The sequence below is a fragment of the Lepisma saccharinum genome, chromosome 4 (assembly GCF_977018435.1).
Source record: "Lepisma saccharinum chromosome 4, izLepSacc3.1, whole genome shotgun sequence".
Classification (NCBI taxonomy): Eukaryota; Metazoa; Arthropoda; class Insecta; order Zygentoma; family Lepismatidae; genus Lepisma; species Lepisma saccharinum.
In genome coordinates, this window is record NC_139232.1 from 76066940 (window position 1) to 76078975 (window position 12036).

At 39.8% G+C, this 12036-nt stretch overlaps 1 protein-coding gene across 1 annotated transcript in view; it reads right to left on the reverse strand.

Moving 5' to 3' along the window:
• Positions 1-12036, reverse strand: part of Exn (Ephexin) — a 177252-nt gene that overhangs the window by 78746 nt on the left and 86470 nt on the right. The window contains exon 4 of the mRNA XM_083120790.1: positions 10689-10777. Within this exon, the coding sequence (XP_082976916.1) occupies positions 10689-10777 (89 nt within the window). The remainder of the gene's footprint in view (positions 1-10688; positions 10778-12036) is intronic.

Genomic DNA, 12036 nt, shown 5'->3' on the forward strand with positions numbered 1-12036 from the left:
CAACGTTGAAACGTTTCGGTAAACGTTCTTATACGTTCTTAAACGTTTCAACGTTTATATAAGAACGATAAAAAAACGTACTGTGATACTCATCTTCACGATTAGTCAAACGTAGTATTCATTTGCTGTACATATTTTCCGTCCTTAAATTCTAATAGTAACAAAAACCTTCCATCTCTCATTTTATATTTAATTCTGTGTAAATCACATGCCTGGAAGCTTGCGTGTATCACCCTCACTGTTTATTCAGATTTTGACCTTAACTATTGATCATGTATTTTTTTATTGCATATTTCCCATGTCAACACAAAATATATATTTTCTCTTGGATTAATTTTAACAATGATGATGAAAATTAGAGAAAGAGTAGAGAGAGAGAGAGTCCTCCTCCGTAGCTGAGCGAATTACGGCGTTCACTCGTCTTGAGATTGTTCGCTGCGAGACGGCATAGGTTCGAATCCGGCTCTGGTCGGAATTTATTCGGCCTACGTATAGGGCCGGTAGCAACCCACCATCGTGAGAAAATTGGGGGGGGGCTATGAGTGACTGGTGTAAGCTGGTTTCAGATATCTTCTATAACGGCTGAGGGTTCGTCGTGCTGACCAAGATCACCTCGTTGCCAGTTAAAGATAACTCTAGGTAGGATTCCCCATCCAAATTTTTGTTTCGTGTTCATGGCGATGGTGGTGCCCAATGCTGCAACTTTTTCTCCCAAAGAAGCATCTCTGCTCATGACCCTCCTGAAAGCAGCATGCTCCAATTTCTTGTCTGCTTCGTGACGTGCATCCAAATTCGTGTGCGTGTTGTAAGCAATATCGTGATTTTTGCATGCCGCGTCCAACGGATTCACACTCTTGTCTCCTCTCTCCAATCTTTTCTCAAGTTTGGTACCCGGTCCGCAGTATTGGTAGCCAGGTAAATATATCTCGAAAGGTAACTTGTTGATGATGTCGTTCACGAGTCCCTTTCCTTCGGCAACGTTCCAGAATCTCGGAGGCAGCGTGTTGATAATTTTGATCAGGTAGCCGATACCTTTGTCGTCGTTTACGATAAAATTGAAAAGTTTGCCAACATTGTAATTGGAGTGTGATGTTACCCCTACAAATTTTACTTCACAATGGAGGTTGTTGACACTCATCGAAACACACGCCCCAGAAGACGACTGGTGGATGGATAGTTGTGTATGCCAGCCGCCAGTTGGGCCTACGATCAGTTTAGTTGTTTTAAATTGTGAGTGTGTGTGTGTGTGAATTGAAACACTACAATTTCTTACCAAATAGTAATATATCGACGTCTTGTAATCAGTGTGTCCTATTCCGAGTTCCAGTCAGGTCGCATAATCAATATTTCAGATTCCATTTTAAACATATCCCGAGTCGCGATTAGCCTATGTATGCAAAAAGTGATGTTAAAACAAACTCTTGACCTCAATAATACAAGTTGTGTATTTTCTTTCAGCTGTGGTTCCCTCTTTTTTTTGCAAGAAATAACAAATTAACCTAATCATTAACTCAACAAATAAAAAATGCATCTCTAAATTAATTAATAAAAACTGTTATTACACCCAAACCTCTATTTTATCGCAAATGTAAATAAAATATCATCTCACGTAGTGAAAACAATGTGAAAATTGTTCTAGTAAGTGATATATGATTGTCAAACACATACATGAATACATTATGTTACAGATTCCACCGATGTAGTTTCCGGTAAAATAATTATGATGAAATTACTTTCCGGTTCTCGTCGGTAAAACCTTTGATCGCACACCGGACACGTTTCAATATTATTGTAAGATTGAAGTTCATAGCTGGATAATGGGAGCATTTGGTTTCAATTCGCGTAAGAGGCTGCCAATAGTCTCAACCTCTTCAACTATCTTTTCAAAAAAATGTTTGATTACGTCTGGTCCTCGGTAAACATACGGTTCATCTATCCTATCCTGTCGCACAACAACAATATCCGAAACTCGAGGCTTCGTGCAGTGTTGTGGAAGAAAATTCGGGGATGAAGAATATACATGACTTGATTTATTTATTTCTTCTCTTGTTTTTTCTGAGGGCATATGCGAGTCTTATTCAAGAACTGGAATGATTGTGCCTTTCGAATCAAATTTATGGAGGGGTAGAGAGAGGGCCAATATAGACAGGTTAGAAACAAGTCATGTTATGATGATAGCCGTCGCCATTTCAGAGTGGCAAATGTTTAACATTAATTGTTGAATTTTATTTTAAGCTAGGCATATTAACTTCGTCAATTTTATCAAAACAACCATTATTCATCCTCATCGTTGCCATTAGCCAAAATAGCCTCCCTTCTTTCCCCCCCCCCCCCCCCAATTTTCGTAGTGATCTCCGATTGCACTTGGCTTTTGTAGATTAACAAAAATCATCTGAAGTTTGAACACGTCATACAGGTGCAAGCTGCTTTTGTAATTGTTCTCATCGATTATTCAAAGTGTCTAATTTTCGCATATTCAAATACACACAAGTAGAGGGGGTTCATGCCACATTAGTAATTTTAAATTGTATTCTCAGAGCCATGCACACATTTCCTAACATTGTTGCCTTGTAGTCGATGAGTTGTGCAGGTACAGCTGTGAAGTTGTTAATAAGACCCAACACAGACAAGTCACCCAACATTGCTTTTCAACATAGATTTTTAACTAGAAAATTGTTATGATTACAGTACACCCATATCAGTATACAATAACATGGTGCCATTTTTTCTGTTTCTGTTGCCAACAAAAAAACAAATCTACAGACCACAGGTTCGAGAAATAAAACATTAACTATATTTTGCATACATGTAGGTACGCCCCGCGAGGTGTGTTATTGGAAGACTCAATACATGTGAGCAGTGGAGTAAATTTTTTTTCTTTTATTTTGATGTCCATGCATTTATCTGAACCCCTTGTCCAACCAAAACAAAAACTCCGATCCCATCTGGAGACTGCAAAAACTAATATGTATGTTTATTCAGAAAAACCATCCATGGACAATACCGTTGCGCCCTCCATATGCATTTTCCTTGTTGGCTGAACGCAAAGATGCCCGAGACTGCTTTCAAAATTGCTTTCAGCCTCGCATCACCATACACCCGTTTTCTACAATTCTATTAGCCTACTATTATTATCTAAAACTATTTCATCACACACAATCAAAAAAATAAAAAAAATAACATTTCTCTCCTTCACTCGCTTTTAGCCATCGTCCAGTGTCCTTCTAGATAGCAGGTGAATCGTGACTAGCAAAAGTATTGAAATCGAAATATGAATTATCCGTTATAACCCCCCCTCCTCTTTTTTTTCTCTCCCCTTCTTTACATGCACGCTCAATGACATTAAAATAAGCAAAAAACATACCGCTATGCTTAAAAAAAAAATCCATTGTACAACTCTATAGGTCGAGGTTCATAAGCCTCATACATCTCATGCGAGGGACTGCATATCTTGTTTGCAGTTTATAGTGGCATCATATTTCTTCACTCGGGAGACTTGCAAGACAGCTCATTACTAGATCTGTTTTGTGGATATGAGAATGCTTGCTATCAGTAATAAAATATTTATGCTGTTTAACCTAACAGCTGAGGGGGCCGGGGCATTCCACATTTACCTTTGCTAGTGCAATAAATATCAATATTTTTAAGTTATGCAATAATTTTTGACATTATATTCATGTCCATTTCCAAAACTAGATTTATATACACAAACAACTCGCTCTTGCAATATATTATCTATTGTGAAAAATTCTCGCATGTTCGCAAAACAGGAAATACGCGTCATAGCTTCCGTGAATCAAGCACAAGGTTACTGGAGCACGCAAAATACCGTATGCCAAGAATTAAATATTCCAAATGCAGGCATCATGCACAAATAGAATAATCAGGTTGAATTTACAGTCTAAAACCACCATGTTCTGGCAGCAAGTATCAAAAACATGTGGTTAGGAGATTTTGATAGAGAGTGAGTAAAATAGTTGTTGCAAGTTACCTTTTAAAACCCAGTACATGTGTAGGAATATATTGCATATAAGCTGTCTCACTCTCTCCGTATGTGTGTCAGGTGGTCGTGTCGATCGTTAGTTGTATGTCACAGCTTAACCGTACTAGGTAATATTTTTACATGAGGTAAGTTGGCATACTCTGCAAGAGTATATGTTTCAAGCTTCTAGCTGTAAAAAATTAGCTTTAGCCTATTTGCAAAGTGTAAGTTTGGCTCGTCGAAAGCAACTCAAACAGTGTTGCCAGCTGTAGGTTAATTTTCCCCCGTTATACAATTACAAGAGGTGAGTTGCTTATACCCTATCTGGAAGATGTGTCCATGGCTTATGTCGTAGGTTAATTTAGTTTGCAATAAATCTTGTGTGTTGGCCCTTACAAGTAATATAGCTGCCTTTCTGCCTTTGAGTCACCTGTAAGGCTATATGTAGGTGGGCAAGTAAGGTTAGTTTAGTTTACGATAGATCGACCTGTCATGCTATGTACTATTTTCTGCTTTTTGAGTTACCTGTAAAACTATATGTGGGTGGGTGAGTGAGGTTAGTTTAGTTCACAATAGATCGCACTTTGAATTTGCTCACACTCTCTCTGTCTGTGTGTCGTGTCGATCGCTAGTTGTATGTTACAGCTTAACCCGAACTAGGTAATATTAACTGTACTTCAAAAAATAAAATTGTGTGTATCTCATGTCAAACTAGAAATAAAAAAAATCAAACATTAAGCATTCATGCAGATTAATTAAGCCGTAAATTCAAAATTTTGGCCTCCACACAAATTGCATTACATACATACATACATGTGGAAAAAACAAAAGTATGCATGTTTTTTCACCCGTGGCATTTACAAGAGCCCCCTGTAAGTAAGACTAATCGGGGCTAAACCTACAGTTTCAAAAACCACTTGTGCAAGTATCGAATCCTTGAATACCACTGCACCATAAGGGAGAAGATCCGGTAAGAAGAGGGTGGGGGTAGAAAGCTGGAAACATTAACACCGCTATTGCCAGTTAGTATCTTCTTCATCTTATTGCATACTTATCATCTTATAGAAGATTACGCCGTCAACTTGTAACTTGTAGGTTAGCCTCGCCTGTGAAAATATCATATGTTTAAAAAACAAGAGGTTTGTGAAGCAACTAGTCAGTGTTGCCAACTCCTATTGGTAGGTTAGTTTCGCCTGTGAAAAATCACATGGTGAAATTTTCTTGGGGTGGGTTGAGCCCCACTAAGCCCCACTTTTCGAGCTTAGAACCGAGTTGATTGGTCTACTACACAGTACAGTCGATTTCAAATACCGCTACAATACAATTTTTGCAACATGAGGAGAAAAACATTATAGCAGAAGGCCCAAAACATCATAGAAGAGGTCCCGTTAGGTCGTAGCAGGGGCCAGGGATTTCCTTAACAAAAATAAATTTTGATTATCACACACACACACACATTGTAGAAGATCACACATGAGAGTTTTAAAAAAACAAAACACATCGTGGCAGATTACGCTGAGAGCACAAGGTCGTGGTAGATTACACTGAGGGGGGCTTACAGTAAAAAAAAACAGCCTCCTTATAGGAAAATATCATAAGTCATTTCAAAAGTAGGTCAAAAAAACAAGTTAGCATAAGAGCAAAATTTGCAGAAGATAAAAAATAGCTTAAAAAAATAATATCAGAGTTTTTTCTGTTCATTTTTTCTCTCATTGTAGGTTAGTTTAGTGCATAAAACATCGTAAAATAAAAAAAATAAAAAAATAAGTTAGCATAAGAGCAACATTTAAAATAGAATAAAAAATAGTTTAAAAAGTAATGCCAGAGCTTTTTCTGTCCATTTTTCTCTCATTGTAGGCTAGTTTAGTGCGTAAAACATCATAAAATAAAAAATAGATCAAAAAATAAGTTAGCATAAGAGCAACATTTGCAGAAGATAAAAAATAGCTTAAAAAATAATGTCAGAGCTTTTTCTGTCCATTTTTTTTCTCTCATTGTAGATTAGTTTAGTACGTAAAACAGATTACGCTGAGAGCAGAAGCCTATTAGCAGGTCGTAGTAGATTACACTAAGAGAGCTTACAGTAAAAAAACAGCCTCCTTATAGGAAAATATCGTAAGTCATTTCAAATGTAGGTCAAAAAACAAGTTAGCATAAAAGCAACATTTTGAAATAAGATAAAAAATAGCTTAAAAAGTAATGTCAGAGCTTTTTCTGTCCATTTTTCTCTCATTGTAGGTTAGTTTATACCCAAAAACAAAAACCTTGGTGATTTTTTCGAGTGAGGTGTTGGCAACACTGCAAAAAAATAGGGCTCATGCCTTACGAGAGCAAACCGTTAACATACACCGTAAAAAGCTACGCCTCGCCCTGAGTTGGCAACACTGCGAGAAAATGAGGCTCATGCCTTACGAGTGCAAACCATTAACATACACCGTAAAAGGCTACGCCTCGCTCGAGCTGGCAACACTGCAAGAAAATGAGGCTCGGTGAGATTCGCAGTATTGCCAGCTTTTTGCTTTAAATTAGGTTAGACCGAGATAAAAACCTTGGTGATTTTTTCGAGTAAGGGGTTGGCAACACTGCGAGCCTCACCGAGCCTCATTTTCGGGCGTGGAACCGGGGACACTGTACTACTGCCAACAGGTCGGTTCGGAAAGCAAGCAAGGCATCGTCAAGCATGTCTCGAGCTTTGACGACCTCTTCGCTGGATATCTTGACGTACTTGGGAAGCGTGGCGCCAGGTTTCCTCCTGTTGTAGCCGAACACGTTGGTTGGCATGTTATAGCGCATTTCTTTCTTTCCCACTACTTAAGACTATTTTATTAATTTTTCCTCTTCTTGCTTCGAGAAAAAGGTCTCGCAGACATTTTTACTGGTAAAGATTTTCTTTTGAAGCCCTTTTTTCCCTTGCGTAATTAACCAGAACAGAAAAGATGGTCATCGGTAGAGGAAATGCTGGAATTTGTATTGTTTCTTTGTTTTCGAAAGCATACTTCATCCCCTGAAGAGCACTCGTTTTGATTTGTTAGCTAAATTTAGCTTGCGGCTCAAACAATGCATGATAGAATAAATGTTGCCAACTCACTAGGTTAGTTTAACTCGTAAAAATATTGTGGTGAAATGTTGATGGCAGAGCTGGCAACGCTGACAGTGAGGCACCGTGAACTCTTGTAATATACAGCGTAAACGACATGTTGCCAACTCACTAGGTTAGTTTAACTCGTAAAATATTGTGGTGAAATGTTGATGGCAGAGTTGCCAACGCTGACAGCGAGGCACCGTCAATATACAGCGTAAACGGCTACGCAGAGTTGGCAACGCTGGCAGTGAGGCACCGTGAATATACAGCGTAAACGGCTACGCAGAGTTGGCAACGCTGGCAAGAGGCACCGTGAATATACAGCGTAAACGGCTACGCAGAGTTGGCAACGCTGACAGTTACCTGCGTTAGGTTTGGAAAAAACCGTGAAAGGGGGTTATTATTTTGGACTGTTTGGAAAATAACCGTGAAGGTACTGATCTATAGGTGCTTTCCCGTGAAGGTACTGGGTTAACCGTGAAGGTACTGCTCTATAGGTGATTTCCCGTGAAGGTACTGGGTTAACCGTGAAAGGTAGTTGTTATTTTGGACTGTTTGGAAAATAACCGTGAAGGTACTGATCTATAGGTGCTTTCCCGTGAAGGTACTGGGTTAACCGTGAAGGTACTGCTCTATAGGTGCTTTCCCGTGAAGGTTAAAATATACAGCGTAAAAGGCTACGGTTCACTACTGCCCTATAGGTGCTTTCCCGCGAAGGTACTGGGTTAACCGTGAAGGTACTAGAAAGACCGTGAAAGGTAGTTGTTATTTTGGGCTGTTTGGAAAATAACCGTGAAGGTACTGCCCTATAGGTGCTTTCCCGTGAAGGTACCTTAAAATATACAGCGTAAAAGGCTACGATTCGTCCAAAATTACCGTGAAAGTAGTGCCCTATAGGTGTTTTCCGGTGAAGGTACTGGGTTAACCGTGAAGGTACTAGAAAGACCGTGAAAGGTAGTTGTTATTTTGGGCTGTTTGGAAAATAACCGTGAAGGTAGTGCCCTATAGGTGCTTTCCCGTGAAGGTATCTTAAAATATACAGCGTAAAAGGCTACGATTCGCTACTACCCTATAGGCGCTTTCCCGTGAAGGTATCTTAAAATATACAGCGTAAAAGGCTACGATTCGCCCTAAATTACCGTGAAGGTAGTGCCCTATAGGTGTTTTCCGGTGAAGGTACTGGGTTAACCGTGAAGGTACTACCCTATAGGTGATTTCGGGGGTTAACCGTGAAGGTACTACCCTATAGGTGATTTCCCGTGAAGGTACCTTAAAATATACAGCGTAAAAGGCTACGAATCTTCCGGATGAGTCAGCTCCGCCATTTTCCCACTACTTTCATTATAAGAAAATGTAGTGAAGAATAATTTTTACATATTAGTAAAAAAAAAATGATATTTGAAGCTTTCAAATTAGGTATACAAGGTACAGTCATTAAATAACAGGAATTGTATTATAACTTTTTAGAAGGATACATACAGAAATGTTTTTTGCCTTAATTTTCGACATAGTCGCCATGCTTTTCAACACACTTGGTCCACCTGTCCACAAGCTTGCGGATGCACTCCACAAAAAAAACTTTTTGGCATGGCGTGTAACCATCTTTGCACCGCCTCGATCACCTCGTTGTCATCTGCAAACTTCTGACCACGGAAATGTTTTTTCAAAGGTCCAAACAGTGAAAATCCGATGGCGTCAAGTCGGGACTGTATGATGGATGTTTCAACACCTCAAATTTCAGATCACGTATTGTATCCATAGTATGTACAGCCGTATGGGGGCGGGCGTTGTGGTGGAGCAGCAATACTCCATTTGAGAGAAATCCCCGACGTTTTGATCGTATGGCAGGCTTCAACTTGCTTATCAACATGTCACTGTATCGAGCACTATTCACAGTTTGACCCTTCTCCTGGAAGTGCACCAATATAGGGCCATTGACATCCCATTAAATCGTTAGCTGCACTTTCCCAGCGGTTGCCTGTGTCTTGATTTTTTTCTTGACCGGAGACGTTGGGTGCTTCCACTCCATCGATTGTCTCTTACTCTCTGGTTCATAATGGTGCACCCAGGACTCGTCTCCTGTCACAATTCGATGAAGAAAAGCATCTCCTTCACGAGCATAACGGTCCAAGTGCTCCTGAGAGATTGTCTGCCGCGCACGCTTATGAACACTCGACAGATGCTTTCGTACCCATCGGTTACACACTTTCCTATAGCCAAGGTCATAATGGATGATATTGAATGCAGATCCATGACTAATGTTGAATTCCACGGCAATTTCATCAACAGTGACTTCGCCTGTTGGCACAGATTCGCTGGTCGATCTGCTGTTTCACTGTCTCAGTTCCCACGCAAACTGTTCTCTCACTCCGCTGTTCATCACTCACATTTTGTTTTCCGTTTTTTAATCTTTCCACCCATTCGTACACTCTCCCCTTACTTAAACACTTGTCTCCATACTGAACCTTCATTCTGCTGTAGATTTCAGAAGGTTTCACTCCCTCTGACCACAAAAAACGAATAACACTTCGTTGCTCTTCTTTTGGTGCAGGTCGACAGCGGAGCGGCTAAGTTGCATGTACTACTGCGCAGGCGCAAACTGCTTGATCGTCCCGGTATTTCTAAGGAACCATTTTGTGTCCAGTGAAACAATTTTTCGTTGTGCATCAATCTCCCTGAAAGTTATAATAAAATTCCTGTTATTTAATGACTGTACCTACTAAAGCACGCAAACCGAGGACTCAATATTATTTACGTGGACAATAGGCACCATTGACGCCAACAGTGTTTCAAAAGCAACAGATCCCATTGCAGTAGCTCTGATAGAGACAACTCAATTCAGGTAAAAACAGCGGAATCGAAAAATCAGGCGAAACCAAGGTTTGCTCGGTAACTCAGTTGGTAGAGAACTGGACGGTATGCCACAGACCCGGGTTCGAGTCCTGGTCGAGCCTGCATTCTTCGCTGAAATTTCTTCGAAGCATATCGTACGTTCATTTATATTCACACATTGCATTAGAGATGTTTACTTTTGCGCATAAGGAAAAACAAAAAGACTGACTTTGAAAAGAAACCGTTCAAATGCATTGTCTTTAAATGTCCCGCAAGCAGATACCAGCATCCGAGATTGTTTTCAACATAAAAAGCAAAAATGGTTTGTACATTCAGGAGTAAATTGTCATTATTACGGTTGTTTCGAAAATTTCTAAAACTTACAATCTATCCTGAAAAACAAACTTTCATCGTGTATTGCCACATGAGTGTTACCATTACAATGACTTTTCTGCCAGTCAATTACATTAATTTTGGCCCTATTATAATAACCCCATCGCAACAACAAATTTGTCTTGACTGTATATGGAAATGAGTGATTCCCGTGCTAATATATATTTCATCTTTGGATCTTACAATTAGAGATCAAAATATGCTTTGCTTTGGGTGTGGTTATCTATTATAGTTTTCAATGTCCAAAAATTTATGGGGTTTCCGTGTTACAGCATGCTTTTTCTCGTGAATGTACGTCAAGTTCTTGTTTTACAAATGAGACTGAAAGTGCATATGGCTTCGGATGACTGTCAAAAATTGCGAATTTATCCTTGTCATTTGCACAATCACTGTACTCACCCACGCGATGCCTCCTGGAGAGTCTGGATCTCTGGCGACGAACTTTCCGAAGGCGACCGGGGCTGCGTTTCCTAGGTCTCTCGCTGGGACTGAAAAGGAAAACGACTCTTAAACAGACACACTTGACACTAAAAAAGCCTGGCACAAGTTTAAGTCTATTTCACGTTCAGATGGGCTGATCGGGACTGGATCAATCTTAAATCCATTTTCAACAATCATAAATTTTATTGAACAGCTTCTTGCCGATGGTGATATCAATACCGAAAAATTAAGGCACTGAAAGACGTGAAGAACATAGGATAATTAATACACATGCTGCTAACATACTATTAAGAATTCTGAATAAAATGAAATTGAAGAAAATTTTGCAGTCGAACGATGTGGCTTTAGAAGATGTACCCTACAGGGACCGGGGGATTAGGGATGTAATAGAATGCTGGAGAAATGTTTCTAGAAGAAAGACAATGTGTGTGTGTTGTGGTGTCCGTTTCATTGGCCTAGAAAAAGCATTTCACAATGTATGGTGGAAGAAACTCGTTGATATATTGAAAAAGAAAAGAGTAAATTGTGTTACCAACCAAGATTATATGTTCCTAAAATACCATCTTTTGGTCCCAAACCATGGATTGGCAAGGCATCAGTTACGAAACTTTAAATTATGACCCTGCGAATGAAATTTAATCTCTTGTCCCTTGAAATTAGTATTCGGGAAGACTTATTTACATAGCGGATGTTTTCGACAACAGACTGGCGCATGGCCACGATCTCGTAATGGGAGACGTGGCCCTATAGGAGGGGGTTACGACTCCTCTTTTGTCGTGAGAGAAGTGTTTTTCCATGTTTTTGGATATCCAGCTTTTTTCACCGTAGATTTCGGTGATCAACTCGTGTACCTCAGTGACAGAAGGCTATGAAGAAAACCAACTTAATCCTTATTTTTCTTGGTTTGGAGAGTCCAGGTGCTCAGCAGTAGTGGACACAGGATATTTTTTCTGGGGGTAGAGGCCAATCTTCGATAAGAAAACAATGTGAAGGGAACCTTGGAGGGGGAAAATGAAATAACAACTTGCAATTTATCTACCTGTTTATATTTGGAGTTCCGACATTTCCGACACCGTCATTTGCGACACTAGGGCAAAAACTGGTTTTTTCCCGTCATAAGCGACACTGCTTGGATTTTGCCCTACGATTTCTAATTTGTTTACCAGAATTAGCGACATTTGCGTACGTGCAGCAGCAATAGCGTCTCTGAAGAAAATATTTCCCGAGGCTCAGATCAGTGGTTGCACTTTAACCAATGTTTGTGGCGAAAGGTGCAGGACTGACAAACGATTACAAAACAGATCCA